Consider the following 12899-nt stretch of genomic DNA (forward strand, 5'->3'; position numbering starts at 1 on the left):
ATTATAATAAAATGAATAAAATATTCCCTTTAAATACATATGTAGTTATTCTCGCCTATACATAATTGTTGAAACTCAGATAAAGGTTTGTTAACTTTAATGAACTGAAATGTTTCATACTTTTATCATTTGGCATTTAAAGGAATGCTGTAAAAGCTTTGGTTTGAGTTGCAAACTCTGTAATCAGTTGCAATGTTTTACTACAATATGTCATTTTTCACCTCACGGTAGCTTCAAACCAGGGTTACATTTTGCTGATATTTCGATAGCTGCAACTGGAGTGATGTAATATTTAGGAAAAAATAAATGGCTGATGTTTACATAGGTAAACATCAGCCATTTTTTTCTCAAATATTATAGGTATGCAATAAATACCTCAATACTAAAAGCTATACAAAAGATAAAAAATTTCCATTTGTTTGAACAGCATTGACTACTCATTTAGCATAAAATGAATTTTGATTCGCATAATCCAACAATGAATTTTGTCAACCAAAATTTGTATTGTACTAAATTGCAATAGTACAGTAGCTTTTAGGAAATTCCAGACGCAGTTTTGCTGTTAAAAAGATTAATAAAGAGATTAAGACATTATTTATAGCAGGTCATGGCAGAGAATAACAAAATACATAACATAAGAAGAGCATAAAGCAGGTACCCACATTGAAAGTTTTTTTACACCTCTCTGGTATCGGTCGCGGACACTTAGCCGACGGGACACTTAACCGACACCAGTTAGCCGACAAGGTTTTACTGTGCAATAAATACCCGAGTTGCCTTATTCTCAACAAAGACCCGTCCCTTACAATACTGAAATAGTAGAAAATTCCTAAAAAATTTGGCTATATATCTTATACAGCATCTCACATAGAGATAACAAAAAATATGTCAATGCTTCCTAAAGTGCTTCGTGAAAGCATCGATAGTGTGACTTTTCTAGTGTATCAGAAGAACGCCCATCAAAGAAAACAAAACTCGACAAAGGGCGACATGCTATGTGTCCAAGATCCAAAGACAATAAAACTACAATTTCTTGCAAAATATGTGATAATTTTTCATGTAAAATTCATTCTTCCTATGTTTGCCAGAAGTGTATGCTAGCTTCTGACCCCTGATTAGGTAAATACAGTCAAAAGTCGTTAATTCGGACACCCATAATTCGGAATGATCTATAATCCGGACCTCAAAACTAAAAACTTTCTGCGCATGCGCCGCGTTGGCACATGCGCATAGGCGTTTACGCGTGCGCGTAAGACCTTTTACGACTGCGCATATGAGTGTGCGCAAGTGCAGAATACGTTTTCGCGTGCGCGTTTTATGTATAATGGACGTATAAGCTAAAATTATCTAATTATCTATTTCAGTTAATGTTGGATTGCGTGGTTCCTTAATTTTCGAATTGGATCCGGCTTATTATTTTTTGCACACTGTAAGAGCAATTTTATAAAAGTAAGCTTAAACTTTCGATTATATCAAATAGAATTTCCGATATATATTTGTTAATACGTAAAGCATCTAAAGCGAAAGTATGTTTTGAAATCCGAAATCTGTTTATCAATTTCACGCTGCTCGGCGGGGGGGATCGCCGCGGCGGGCGCGTAATGAATTGGAAGTTGATCTGTCAACACTATCCTTATCTTCAGCGCAGGTGTTTTTATTTTATTTGGCTTATAATTCCTTACCAAATGTAGTATTTCATCTCGATATGCTCCGTCTTTGATATGATTTAAAACAAGTTCCTCGTCATTATAATTCGCTTTCGATAGCGAAGAAAGTGACAGAGGTTATTGAAAACGAAAAAATTTCGATTGACAAATTAATCGGTGTTCTAGACACAGCAATTATAGGACTTGAACAGCGGAACTTTGGAACTGAACAAGAAATTATGTCTGTTTAATAGAATTAAAGAGAAAGTATTATCACATGAAACGAAGCAAAACTTAAACAACTTACATTGAAAGAAATGTTTCATAAAGTAAACAAATAAATATTAAGCTTTTTCTTTTTGCAAATTTTGATACCCTTTAGATCATAATTGTTCTTTATTTCATAAATTACGTTTTCATATTTTTAATTTTAGAATTTCTGCATGCCATCTTACGAGATTTAAACTGATGATCTATAATCCGGAAAAATCGATAATCCGAAATCGCCGAAGTCCCGACGAGTCCGGATTAACGACTATTGACTGTACTTATTTTGAATAGAATTTTTTCTTAAATATTGAAATAAGTTTTTTTTTTTAAGTAAATAAGTATAGTTTCTAAATGAAATATTGCAATTATTGTTTATAATCAAATGGTTTCTATAAAATATATAACATATTTTCCTAATGAAACTGATTGGGATGACGCAGTCACCCTGCGCAATCACCGTCAGTGTTGGTTGCACGTCTTTTACCAGGTTAAATATGTAAGTAGAACTTTTTTTTAACACATAAAATTTAAAAATAAATTGCTCAATTAACATTGTCTTTAGGACATTAAAAGTAAATTGCTCAATAACTTTCCAGTTACTGATAATTTATTATGGCTGATATTCATGAAGTTACACAGCATACTTGCAAAGGATAAAGAAAAAAAGTATCAAATTAATGAAATTAGTTTAAGCATAGTATAATATGTTTAGTCTACAAAATTTATTATTTTAGCAAGCTAATTTTAAAAGTATTGAACTTGAATTATAGCTGCATAAAACTCTCGTTTCTCAAAAAGATAAAAAACACAATTAATTAAACATTTTACATGCAGGTAATATAAATTTACAGTTGTTTGTTTCACTAAATGCAAAATAATATGCACTTTATATTACATTATATTGTAATATTGTAAATTTTTCCTAAATAATAAAATTTTGAGAATTGGAAGAGAAATATTTTTAAAATTTGTATGTTGATAATAATATGCATTTTATTTGTCATATGAAAATCTCAAAATAAAATGGAAAATAATAATAATTTGCTGGTGATATAGAAATTATGGTTCCGGTTTCTTCATACTGTTCCCATCAGGATACATTTTTCTAAAGACTTCAATCAGAGTTGGGTCAATTAAACGGACACCATTAACTTGATTTCCTAAAGTTATCCAGTTTGGTTGCACATTATGAGGGCGTCCAAAAAGTTCAATTTTACGAGTACCAGGAGAAAGCCTTTCTATAATACCATATATTTCATCAGGTTTATGGCTTGTAGCTCTTACTTCAGCAACTATAACATCACAATCAAGACCTCTATTTATGTCTTTAGGATTACCTTTAACACCAACTAAACAATGCTCTTTGCCATGATTCAGCCAGTGACCAGTTCGTCCAGTACGTATGATTCGCTGAAGTTGATTTGTTTTGACCCAAATAATTTCATCACACCTTTCATAACCCCACAATTGCAGGCATTCTCGGCCTAATTCCATAGCACGACCAGTAACCCATAAAAAAATGAGACCCTCATCTTGCAAGCTAGGAATATTTAAATGTCGCATTTCATCATCTAACATTGTTCCATAGGGTAGTTCCATGTGTATATCCCAGGGAGGGTCAGCCATGACAACAGCAAATTTTCCCAAAATAGTCATATCAAAATAGCGTAAATCAGATTGTATCCATTGTGGAGGAAATAACACTGGTTTATTACCATCATGAGATAACTTGGAATCACTTTTTTCATTTTTTTGAGATTTTGAAACCTGAGATACAGTTGAGTAATCAACTTCATAATGAACATATTTGCAAGTATCCATATGAAAGCATGTGTTCAAAAAAGAACAGTCTCCCAAGGATTCATCTGTGTGCTTTTGAATTATTTTCTTAAAATGCAATTTATCACAAGGTTGATTACCATCAGAAACTTTAGTACATTCTTCTTTTGTACCATGAGGACAAAATTCTTGTACTTGGGCTCCTCCTTGGGAGCGAAACTGTTCAACTAATGATCGCTCTTTTGCAGTAGGTTTACTAAGAAGTTCTAGAATTTCTTCACCTAGTTTCTTTGTTTCCTTTTCTCTGGCAGATGGTAAAGATAGTAGATTTTCAATTGTATCAGTATTTTTGTTACTTTTATTAATGTCTCTGCTCTTATTTACAATCTTAGTTTTAGGTTCTTCTTCTAGAGTTTCCTCTACTTTTCTTTTTTGAGCTCCATGTACCTTACTCAAAGTTGGATCTTCTAAGCAGAGATCATTGGCCATAGCTTGTAATTTAGTATGCTCAGCAGAGGAAACAACCAAACAGCTTTTACCTTCGGGTGTAAAACTTTCATTAATGGTTATGAGCTCTTGTGTTGCAAACTTCTGCAGTAAATTCTCCACCATAATATGTGGTACATCTTTGTTTAAAGATTTTACTATATTAGAAACTAAAATTCTAGAATCAGTTGGTAAGTTAATGGCATCACAAAGGCATAAAAGTAATTTGTATTCAACAACAGGATCAGATTTTATTTCAGGTACTGAATTGCTTTCTTCTTTAATAGCAGCATTCAATACTGGACTGTTACTTCTGGGACTGCCAGTACTTAATTCACTAGTTATACTTAAAACTAAGCCTTCTCTCTCTTTTTTGCGCCTCTGTAACCTTTCTCGCAGGCTACTTTGTCTTGATTTAAAAGCCTGTATATCACTCCATGTGTCAGACATGCTGAAAATAAAATTATATATTTTTTTTAAATATAAAATTTAAAATGAAAAATGGAATTGAAAATTTCACAAAACAAATGCCTTTATTCACATATTTCAGAGTATGCCAACATAAATCTAATGCATGTCTAGTATTTATAAAATACAAACTGTTTCCAACATTCTTATAATGAAATCAGATTTGCAAAACTTATGCTTAATAATTAATTTTTCATATGCTATAGTATACTCGATCCAAAAGTTTGGGGATCAGATCTATAGTTTCAAGTAAGTTACTAAAGCCATTACTGATGAAATATAACTGAACAGGTGAATTATTAGACACATTTAAATTGTGACCATGTAAATAATCACAACAGGAAGCAGTGATTTTCCAACTATCAACTGTCATTAGTGTCACACAGATCACATATGATAGATTTGATGGATATGCCAATGATTGTAATCAAGGGTAAAGGCAACAACTTAACCACTTCTCTACTCAATAAATTGCACAAAACAATTAAAAAATTAACTTTTTTTTGGGGGGGGTTACAGAAACTGAAAAAAATAAAACTGCATTTTTAGATGGGGGGGGGGGGAACAACAACCTGAAGAATTTTTTAGATGTCAAAAATAAAGTATATATAGAAAGAAAGATAAAAATTACTCTTATAATGCTGGTTTTTTGCACACATATAAGCATGATTAGTACGCTTATTTTATACAAAACACACCTGTTAAGTTTGCTTTTTACTACATCAGATAGTAATAAAAATTTTATCTTTATTGCAAACCTAAAAATTTTGGGTATAACTTAATGTTTCATCTTGGCATGGTCTATTTTAAAATAAGCAATATTACAGGGAAGATATTTTCTGGTATATTCTATAAGGAATGAATGGAAATTAAAACATGCAAATGGCAATAATATAACTGCAAAGCTATTTAAAAATTTTTAGTTAGTTAAGTATTTTTGGTTGATCTTTACATTATGGTAACTTGGCGATTTTTTGGCGAAAATTTGGCAACCAACTCTCCTACAGCAAACCTCTATTTTTTTTTCCCCGCCGCCATTTTGTCTTCACGAAGTAAAGACATGTTTCTTTTCTTTTTATCTACTGAACACTTCTTCCAACAATCTACTAGCCGAATTACACTTATGCTAGAAATTTTATCAAACAAAACTGCTTAATCATGACAAATATTCACTGCAAAATTGGGAAAAAGTGCACAATACCATACTCCTTACGCGTTTTTCAAAATAACACATACACATAAACCATCTTATTTTTACTTAAAAAAACATCCCAGAATTGCACAAAAATGGCATTGCACACACTCTTTACTATATCCATGTACACTGCTTTTTTCTCATAAATTAGAAAAATTTCACGAAAATACATGACAATTTTCTCAATCTTTAAACCCGGTAAAAAGAACATATATGAAATTACCTGATCGCGAAAAAGTATTTACCCTTTACAAATATGAACATTTCCACATATAAAATAAATAAAATATCCAAAAACTTTTACCTCTAAATCATCTATTACATTATACACGTCACCAACGAATTCATACCGCAAGCATTAAATACTTAGTATCAAATATTTAAATTATTTCCATGCACGTTTATTTCAACTTAAACGTATACCAAATTCCTACAAACATAAAATTCACAAAATAACTATCATTTAATTAAAATATCACTAAACCATGTACACGTCGACTTATTTTTACTTAAAAAAAATCCCAGAATTGCACAAAAATGGCATTGCGCACACTCTTCACTATATCCATGTACACTGCTTTTTTCTCATAAATTAGAAAAATTTCACGAAAATACATGACAATTTTCTCAATCTTTAAACCCGGTAAAAAGAACATATATGAAATTACCTGATCGCGAAAAAGTATTTACCCTTTACAAATATGAACATTTCCACATATAAAATAAATAAAATATCCAAAAACTTTTACCTCTAAATCATCTATTACATTATACACGTCACCAACGAATTCATACCAAATACTTAGTATCAAATATTTAAATTATTTCCATGCACGTTTATTTCAACTTAAACGTATACCAAATTCCTACAAACATAAAATTCACAAAATAACTATCATTTCATTAAAATATAATTAAATTCAAAAACACTACTTAAAATATAAATGAGCACATACATTAAATTAATAAAAATTACCTTACAATCCTAATTACTTTAAACTAAATCATTGCTAATAACAATTTTCCCAATAATACCAAATTCCTTTCTACCTTACATTTAGAACAATGCATAAAAATAATATCCTCAAATAATTAAAAATACTAACTTACCTAATCTTCTTCAGAATCTTGATTATGTGGCGGATACACTTTTTTAATTCATTCAATAAAATTATTGAAAGATTTTTTCTGCGAATTTTTCCTCCATACTTCCTCCGCTAAATAAAAAGCAAACTTCTCTTTATCACAATGCCTAAATACCCATTTCGAATTAACTTTAGTTAGGGCCATGGGATCCAAAAATTAAACAACACTGTTTCACACAACACAGAATAAAGCTAAATACAAAATTTCCACATTTTTTCCCGATTTCCCCCCTTTTCCGATTAAAGAACCGTAATTCGTCCATTAATATCACATGACATATCCCATGATCTCTCATTTCCCTCACGCAAAATAATGCGTAATCGGAACTGAGTACTGCTCACATTATTACCAAAGTCCCAGGTAGTAAACTTTATCGCCTCCAAAATGTCGCCAAACTACCAGTTACCATATTGTAAAGATCAACCGTATTTTTAGTAATTTGTAATAAAACGAATGAAACATTTACCAAATACAACACAACATATCATTCATTTATGTACAATATATATTTCACCCACTGCATTTGTATTTTAGTATTAAACAGAATAATAATACAATCTGATTTTTTATAAGAACGGATTAATTATTTTTCCTTCATTTTTTAATGGAAAACTTCATTTGGTATATATCCAATGATCTGGAATGGATTAATGACATATACTGAGGTACCACTATTTCTGTACTTTTTCTTTTTTCCTGAAAACAGTAATAAAAACAATTTTCTTAATACTGGTACCAGCAGGAAATGAAGCCAGCATCCTAAAACATAAGAGTCTAGAAATTCGAAGGTTTGTTTGCTAAATTTTGTTAATATTAGAATCAGTTAGTAATGAAGCCAGCATGCTAAAATAGAGCAATCTAGAAACTCTACAGTTTATTAGCATATATATTAAGAGGCTGCTGATATATAACCCATTAAATATTTTATGAAGCAGGATTTACTCTTCCATACACAGAATGAAACTATGCATTTAAATACTGTAATTGAAGTTTACAAAAACTGCTAACTGCAAAGTAAAATCTTATTCCTAAAAACTTGAATTTCACAAATAATGTACCAGGGCTATTGGAATGTTTCCAGACTTTACGAGACAACAAGTTCTGCATTAATAATCAGAATCTCCTCCTCTCCCTTAAAAATACAATAAGCCTCTTTTCATTGTAACTATGTTTGAATTAGGCAAAAACTAATGACTATTTCCCCTGAATAGATCTTGGCTATTATGTTTAATTTCATGCCCAAACAAGTATTTGAATAAGCAATCTGCTGGATTTTCTCTGTGAAGATCACTTCTTGGTAACTTTATTTTTAGAAAAGACTAATAATACATAAGTAAGGAATAAATTACACATGCAAACAGGGCACAGAAGAATGATGAATATTAGAATACTATGTATGTATTGTAAACAGGAATGAAAGAAAATGAGAGGAATGCTTGCTATCTCTGAACAAGCACATTCATGGGATTACCGGCTTTTAACTGTTATTGCCATCTCTCTGCAGTAGTACTTTCTTTCTAATAAAAGTAACAAATTAAAACAAATGTTTCTATAAATGCAAATAATATATAACAGTCCTTATTTTGCTACTTGATACATATAATTAAAGGATGCTAAAATATTCCAGGGGCGTAGCTAGAGGGGGGCAAGGGGGGCATCTGTCCCCGAGCGCAGAATCCAAGGGGCGCCAAAGTGATGTTACGACATTTTAGAATTAAATGTTTTTCATCCTTGGCAAGCAGTAGGGGGTGCGAAATCTTCAGTTGTCCCTGGGCGCTGAAAACCCTAGCTATGACTCTGCAATATTCCCTAACTTGTTGGAAGACAAAGAACCAACAAACTCTTTATAACCTCTTTTTCAACCTCCTTATAACGACTATTTATTATAACTATTATGAACTAATTTTTATGAACATAAATCTAAGTTAAGGCCTCTATGACCTATTGCTCAAGTAACATCCATGGTAGTGTTTTTCATACTCGCTAAGTTATAATGATTTAGGTTATATTTATTGCAAAAGGAAGCTGTTAGCTAATGCTAAAACGTTCTCCATGAATAAACAAAACCCAAAGTACTTTTGTTAAATTTACACGATTTTTAATAAACCACTTGAATAAAATAAAACTTGCTGATGTTTGTAATGATATGGAATAAGTTAACACAGTTTAGATAGAAATCAGGAATTTACTTAGGGAACATAAAATGAATTTAGTTTAATTCCAAATAAAATGTTTTAAAATTTCCTGCGACTGAGTTAAGTTATAATACAAAGTTACATTTCTTAAAACATCACTGAATATATCTAATCGTGGGGGAAATATTACAAAAATTTAAACCCAGAAAATAAGTTAATAACTGAATCCTATTGAAAATGCAATCTGATGCTTCAAGTAGGCAAAAAAATTAATAATCTAAATAAATAAATAAAACAAAACAAAACATACTCGCCGCTTTACTTCAACAACTAATCAGTTGAAAGTTGTTGACAATGAATCCATGTTGCCAAACTATGAAATTTCATTTTTGTTCTGTGGACTGTGCACATTTCTTACTTTTCAGCTTAATGATAAGTTTTATTGTATTGTATTGTGCATTAATTTTTATGAATTTCTGTGTAATTCTTTTTCTCAGTATAATAACGAAGGAAAATAAAAACAGGACATCATTATTTATGCACGAAGTAGCTAATAACATCAGAGATTTATATTAGGACAAGCCTACATGACACATTGTATGTACTGTACATTGTTTTTCGCACATTAGGTTACTTCGCGCTTGTCCTTCATCTTCTTACTTAGGCCCATAAATATTTTTTCCTATATAGTCTAAGGATTATTATTATTTTTTTTAGCCCAGTTTTTTTATCTGGTTTTCTCTAAAAAAAATTGCCCCTTTTCCTTTGTATTCAAGCTTAATTTTTCAACCTCCAGGGAGAAAGACTTAGCAGGTGCAAAGCAAAACATATGTCTACTTGTCTGTCTATTAAGAAATTATGATGAGTCGTTAAATTCATTTGGAAAAGCCCTTGTTACGTAAATGGCTAGCAGTAGCAGAGAAAGAAAAAGATTAAAATCAAAAAAGAAAGGAAAAGAGGATGAGCGTGTGCAAGTTTTGAAACATTATGATACATTGTAAGGATTCAGCATACCATTTTTGTTAATATTTTCTTCATCCCGTACACAAAGATCTAATTTTCATTTTTTTATATGAATCAAAGCGTAGTTTCTTGAAACAGAGAAATATTAATTGTTGTATGCATAATAATTTTTTAATGTGAATATTCAAAATATTTTTATGTTAAGTGTTGAATATAAAGTCATTATTGGTTGGTAATTAGCAGTAGTTCATATATAATATTCGAAAACCTAAGCCTTTTTCTGACTAAGTATTCATATAAAAATGTAATGTTAGAGGAAATCGAAAGTAAGTATGGAATAAAAACTGATTTCCTCTGTAAAAACTTTTTATTGACAAATAAAAGTGAAATTTTTTAAAAATTGCTTTAGGTGAATTTAGAAAGTTAAGTTTTAAATGAATTATCAAAGAAACGGGTTTTCATCCGCAGAGAACCCATTGGCGCTGTTGCATTTTTACTCGCCAAGCTTGGATGAGCCGAGTTGTTAACGTGATTTGTAGGGTATGTAAATTCAAGTTAGCAGACAAAGCAATATATTAAGCATATGGTAGTAAAACTCCACAGATGAGAAGCATGTAGATGTAAAACTAACCGGTTAAACATGATATATGGAAATAAATTTGCCTTTCCAGTTAGCACAGAAAACACTACATTTCTTACACCAGCAGTGGTTTGCTAATTTTGATGACCATAGGAATGCATCAAACTATTCTGGCACAGCTTTAGTATTAGTCCTTTTTGGCGAGAAATTTGTTTGGCGACATTTTGGAGCGATAAATGAAACATTATGATAACCTTGGTAACCCTAAATACTGAGCTTCAAACATGCCGCCATTTCTGTCCACGTAACTTTAACGAATTTGATAGGTATCAGAGCTTTGATGGCAGGAGGGATAAATTGTGTGTTTTTCTTAAAGTTACTTTTGTGTTAGGAAAGCATAACATTTAAAATATTTTTTAAAAAGCCAAATTTTTGATAGTTAAAACTGGACTTTTAATATTACATCACATGAGTCTTGACATTTTTTCATATGTCAACTCTGCATATTATTATAAACTCCAACCCCCTAAGGGAAAAAAAAAAAAAAACACATTTTCAGTAGCATGAGGTAAACTCTTGGTGTTTCCTTTGCTAAGGAGATCAAAATTACCATGGTCTAAAAATACTTATTTACCTCATATTAGAACTATAGGGATGTGTAATTGCATGAATTCATAGGTTCAAATCAGGACCAAAATCAGGTTTCATTATTGCTTTTATAACATTTTCATAATTTGTCTGACTATAAAAAATATAATGTTGCTTAGATTATGGAATATATTGCTTATTATTTAGAGTTCTCAAATTTTGTAAATCTTACAACCTAACAGCTGTATATGAATAACCTTCACTGAGTATTATTACTTTTATTAATAGTATGTTGACATAGCAGTCGACTTTTTATTTTAAATTTAAAGCAAATTTTCTACATTACTTAAACATTTTATCTAACAGAAATCTGAATTTTTTGTAATAAAAACTGTATAATAAAAGTAAGAGTACAATTTATATATAAAAATTTGACTACATGGCAAGCACTTAGATACTGATTTCAATATCTTTAAATGTAATTATTATAAAGTTTAGATATATTTTTATTAAGATATACTCTTATTCTATTATAAAGTTTAGATGTACAGAACAGAAGGCATTGTTTGTGCTTACGACTCAGTCAACCACTTGTGGCAAGATAACTTATAACAATTAAGTTCAAACGTAAAATTTAAATTCAAATAAATTTGTAACCCAAAAGCTGCACAAATCAATTTAATGCAAAGTTGGTTAAAAACTTAACTGGCATGGAATTCAACTATCAGCAATTATAATGCAAGGCTGAAGACTACAAATCTTTTCTTATCTAGCAACCTATTAATGTGGCCTCAAAAGGCAAAACACGGTTTGTTTTCCAAATTAAAAACTTCATTTGGATTCAGGGAAATGAGAGATCATGAGATATGTCATGTGATATTAATGGACGAATTACAGTTCTTTAATCGGAAAAGGGGGGGGGAATTTGGAAAAATATCTGTGGCAGTATATTATTTTATATTAAGCTTCATTGTGTGTTGTGTGAAGTAGTGTTGAATATTGTATGATGCTGTCTAATATTATTTTAAAGATCCCGAAACAGGTGCACATACCAATACAATAGAGGGCACTTGGAGTGCTATAAAAAGCGCCATTCCGAGGCATTGTGATAAAGAGAATTTTGCTTTTTATTTAGCGGAGGAAGTGTGGAGGAAAAATTCGCAGAAAAAATCGTTCAATAATTTTATTGAATCAATAATAAAAGTGTATCCACCATGTAAGCAAGATTCTGAAGAAGATTAGGTAAGTTTATATTTTTTATTATTTGAGGATATTATTTTTATGCATTGTTCTAAATGTAAGGTGGAAGTAAAGTAATTTGGTATTTTGGAAAACTGTTATTAGCAGTGATTTAGTTTAAAGTAATTAGGATTGTAAGCTAATTTTTATTAATTTAATGTATGTGCTTATTTATATTTTAAGTAGTGTTTTTGAATTTAATTATATTTTAATTAAATGATAGATATTTTGTGAATTATATGTTTGTAGAATTTGGTATATGTTAGAGTAGAAGTAAACATGCATGGAAATAATTTAAATATTTGACACTAAGTATTTGTAACCATTTGTAATGTTTGCGGTATGAATTAGTTGGTGACGTTTATAATATAATAGATAATTTAGAGGTAAAAGTTTTTGGATAT

General features: G+C 30.6%; 2 protein-coding genes across 2 annotated transcripts in view; one reads left to right on the forward strand and one right to left on the reverse strand.

Moving 5' to 3' along the window:
- Positions 1–2874: 2874 nt before the first annotated feature.
- On the reverse strand, positions 2875–9565 carry Mettl3 (methyltransferase like 3). Its single transcript, XM_035353895.2, has 2 exons — positions 9436–9565; positions 2875–4632 (listed from the first exon to the last, which is right to left on the reverse strand). Exon 2 carries the CDS (start codon positions 4629–4631, stop codon positions 2976–2978), a length of 1656 nt encoding a protein of 551 aa, XP_035209786.1. The 5' UTR covers position 4632; positions 9436–9565; the 3' UTR covers positions 2875–2975.
- A 363-nt stretch (positions 9566–9928) lies between these two features.
- The window catches only part of LOC118197563 (retinitis pigmentosa 9 protein-like), an 81920-nt gene continuing 78949 nt past the window's right edge, over positions 9929–12899 (forward strand). Inside the window, exon 1 of the mRNA XM_085826794.1 lies at positions 9929–10122. Coding sequence (XP_085682920.1) covers positions 10028–10122 — 95 coding nt within the window. The 5' untranslated portion in view covers positions 9929–10027. The remainder of the gene's footprint in view (positions 10123–12899) is intronic.

This window comes from Stegodyphus dumicola, chromosome 1 (assembly GCF_044657685.1).
Source record: "Stegodyphus dumicola isolate Sdum_Otavi_A_Nest chromosome 1, ASM4465768v1".
Taxonomy (NCBI): Eukaryota; Metazoa; Arthropoda; class Arachnida; order Araneae; family Eresidae; genus Stegodyphus; species Stegodyphus dumicola.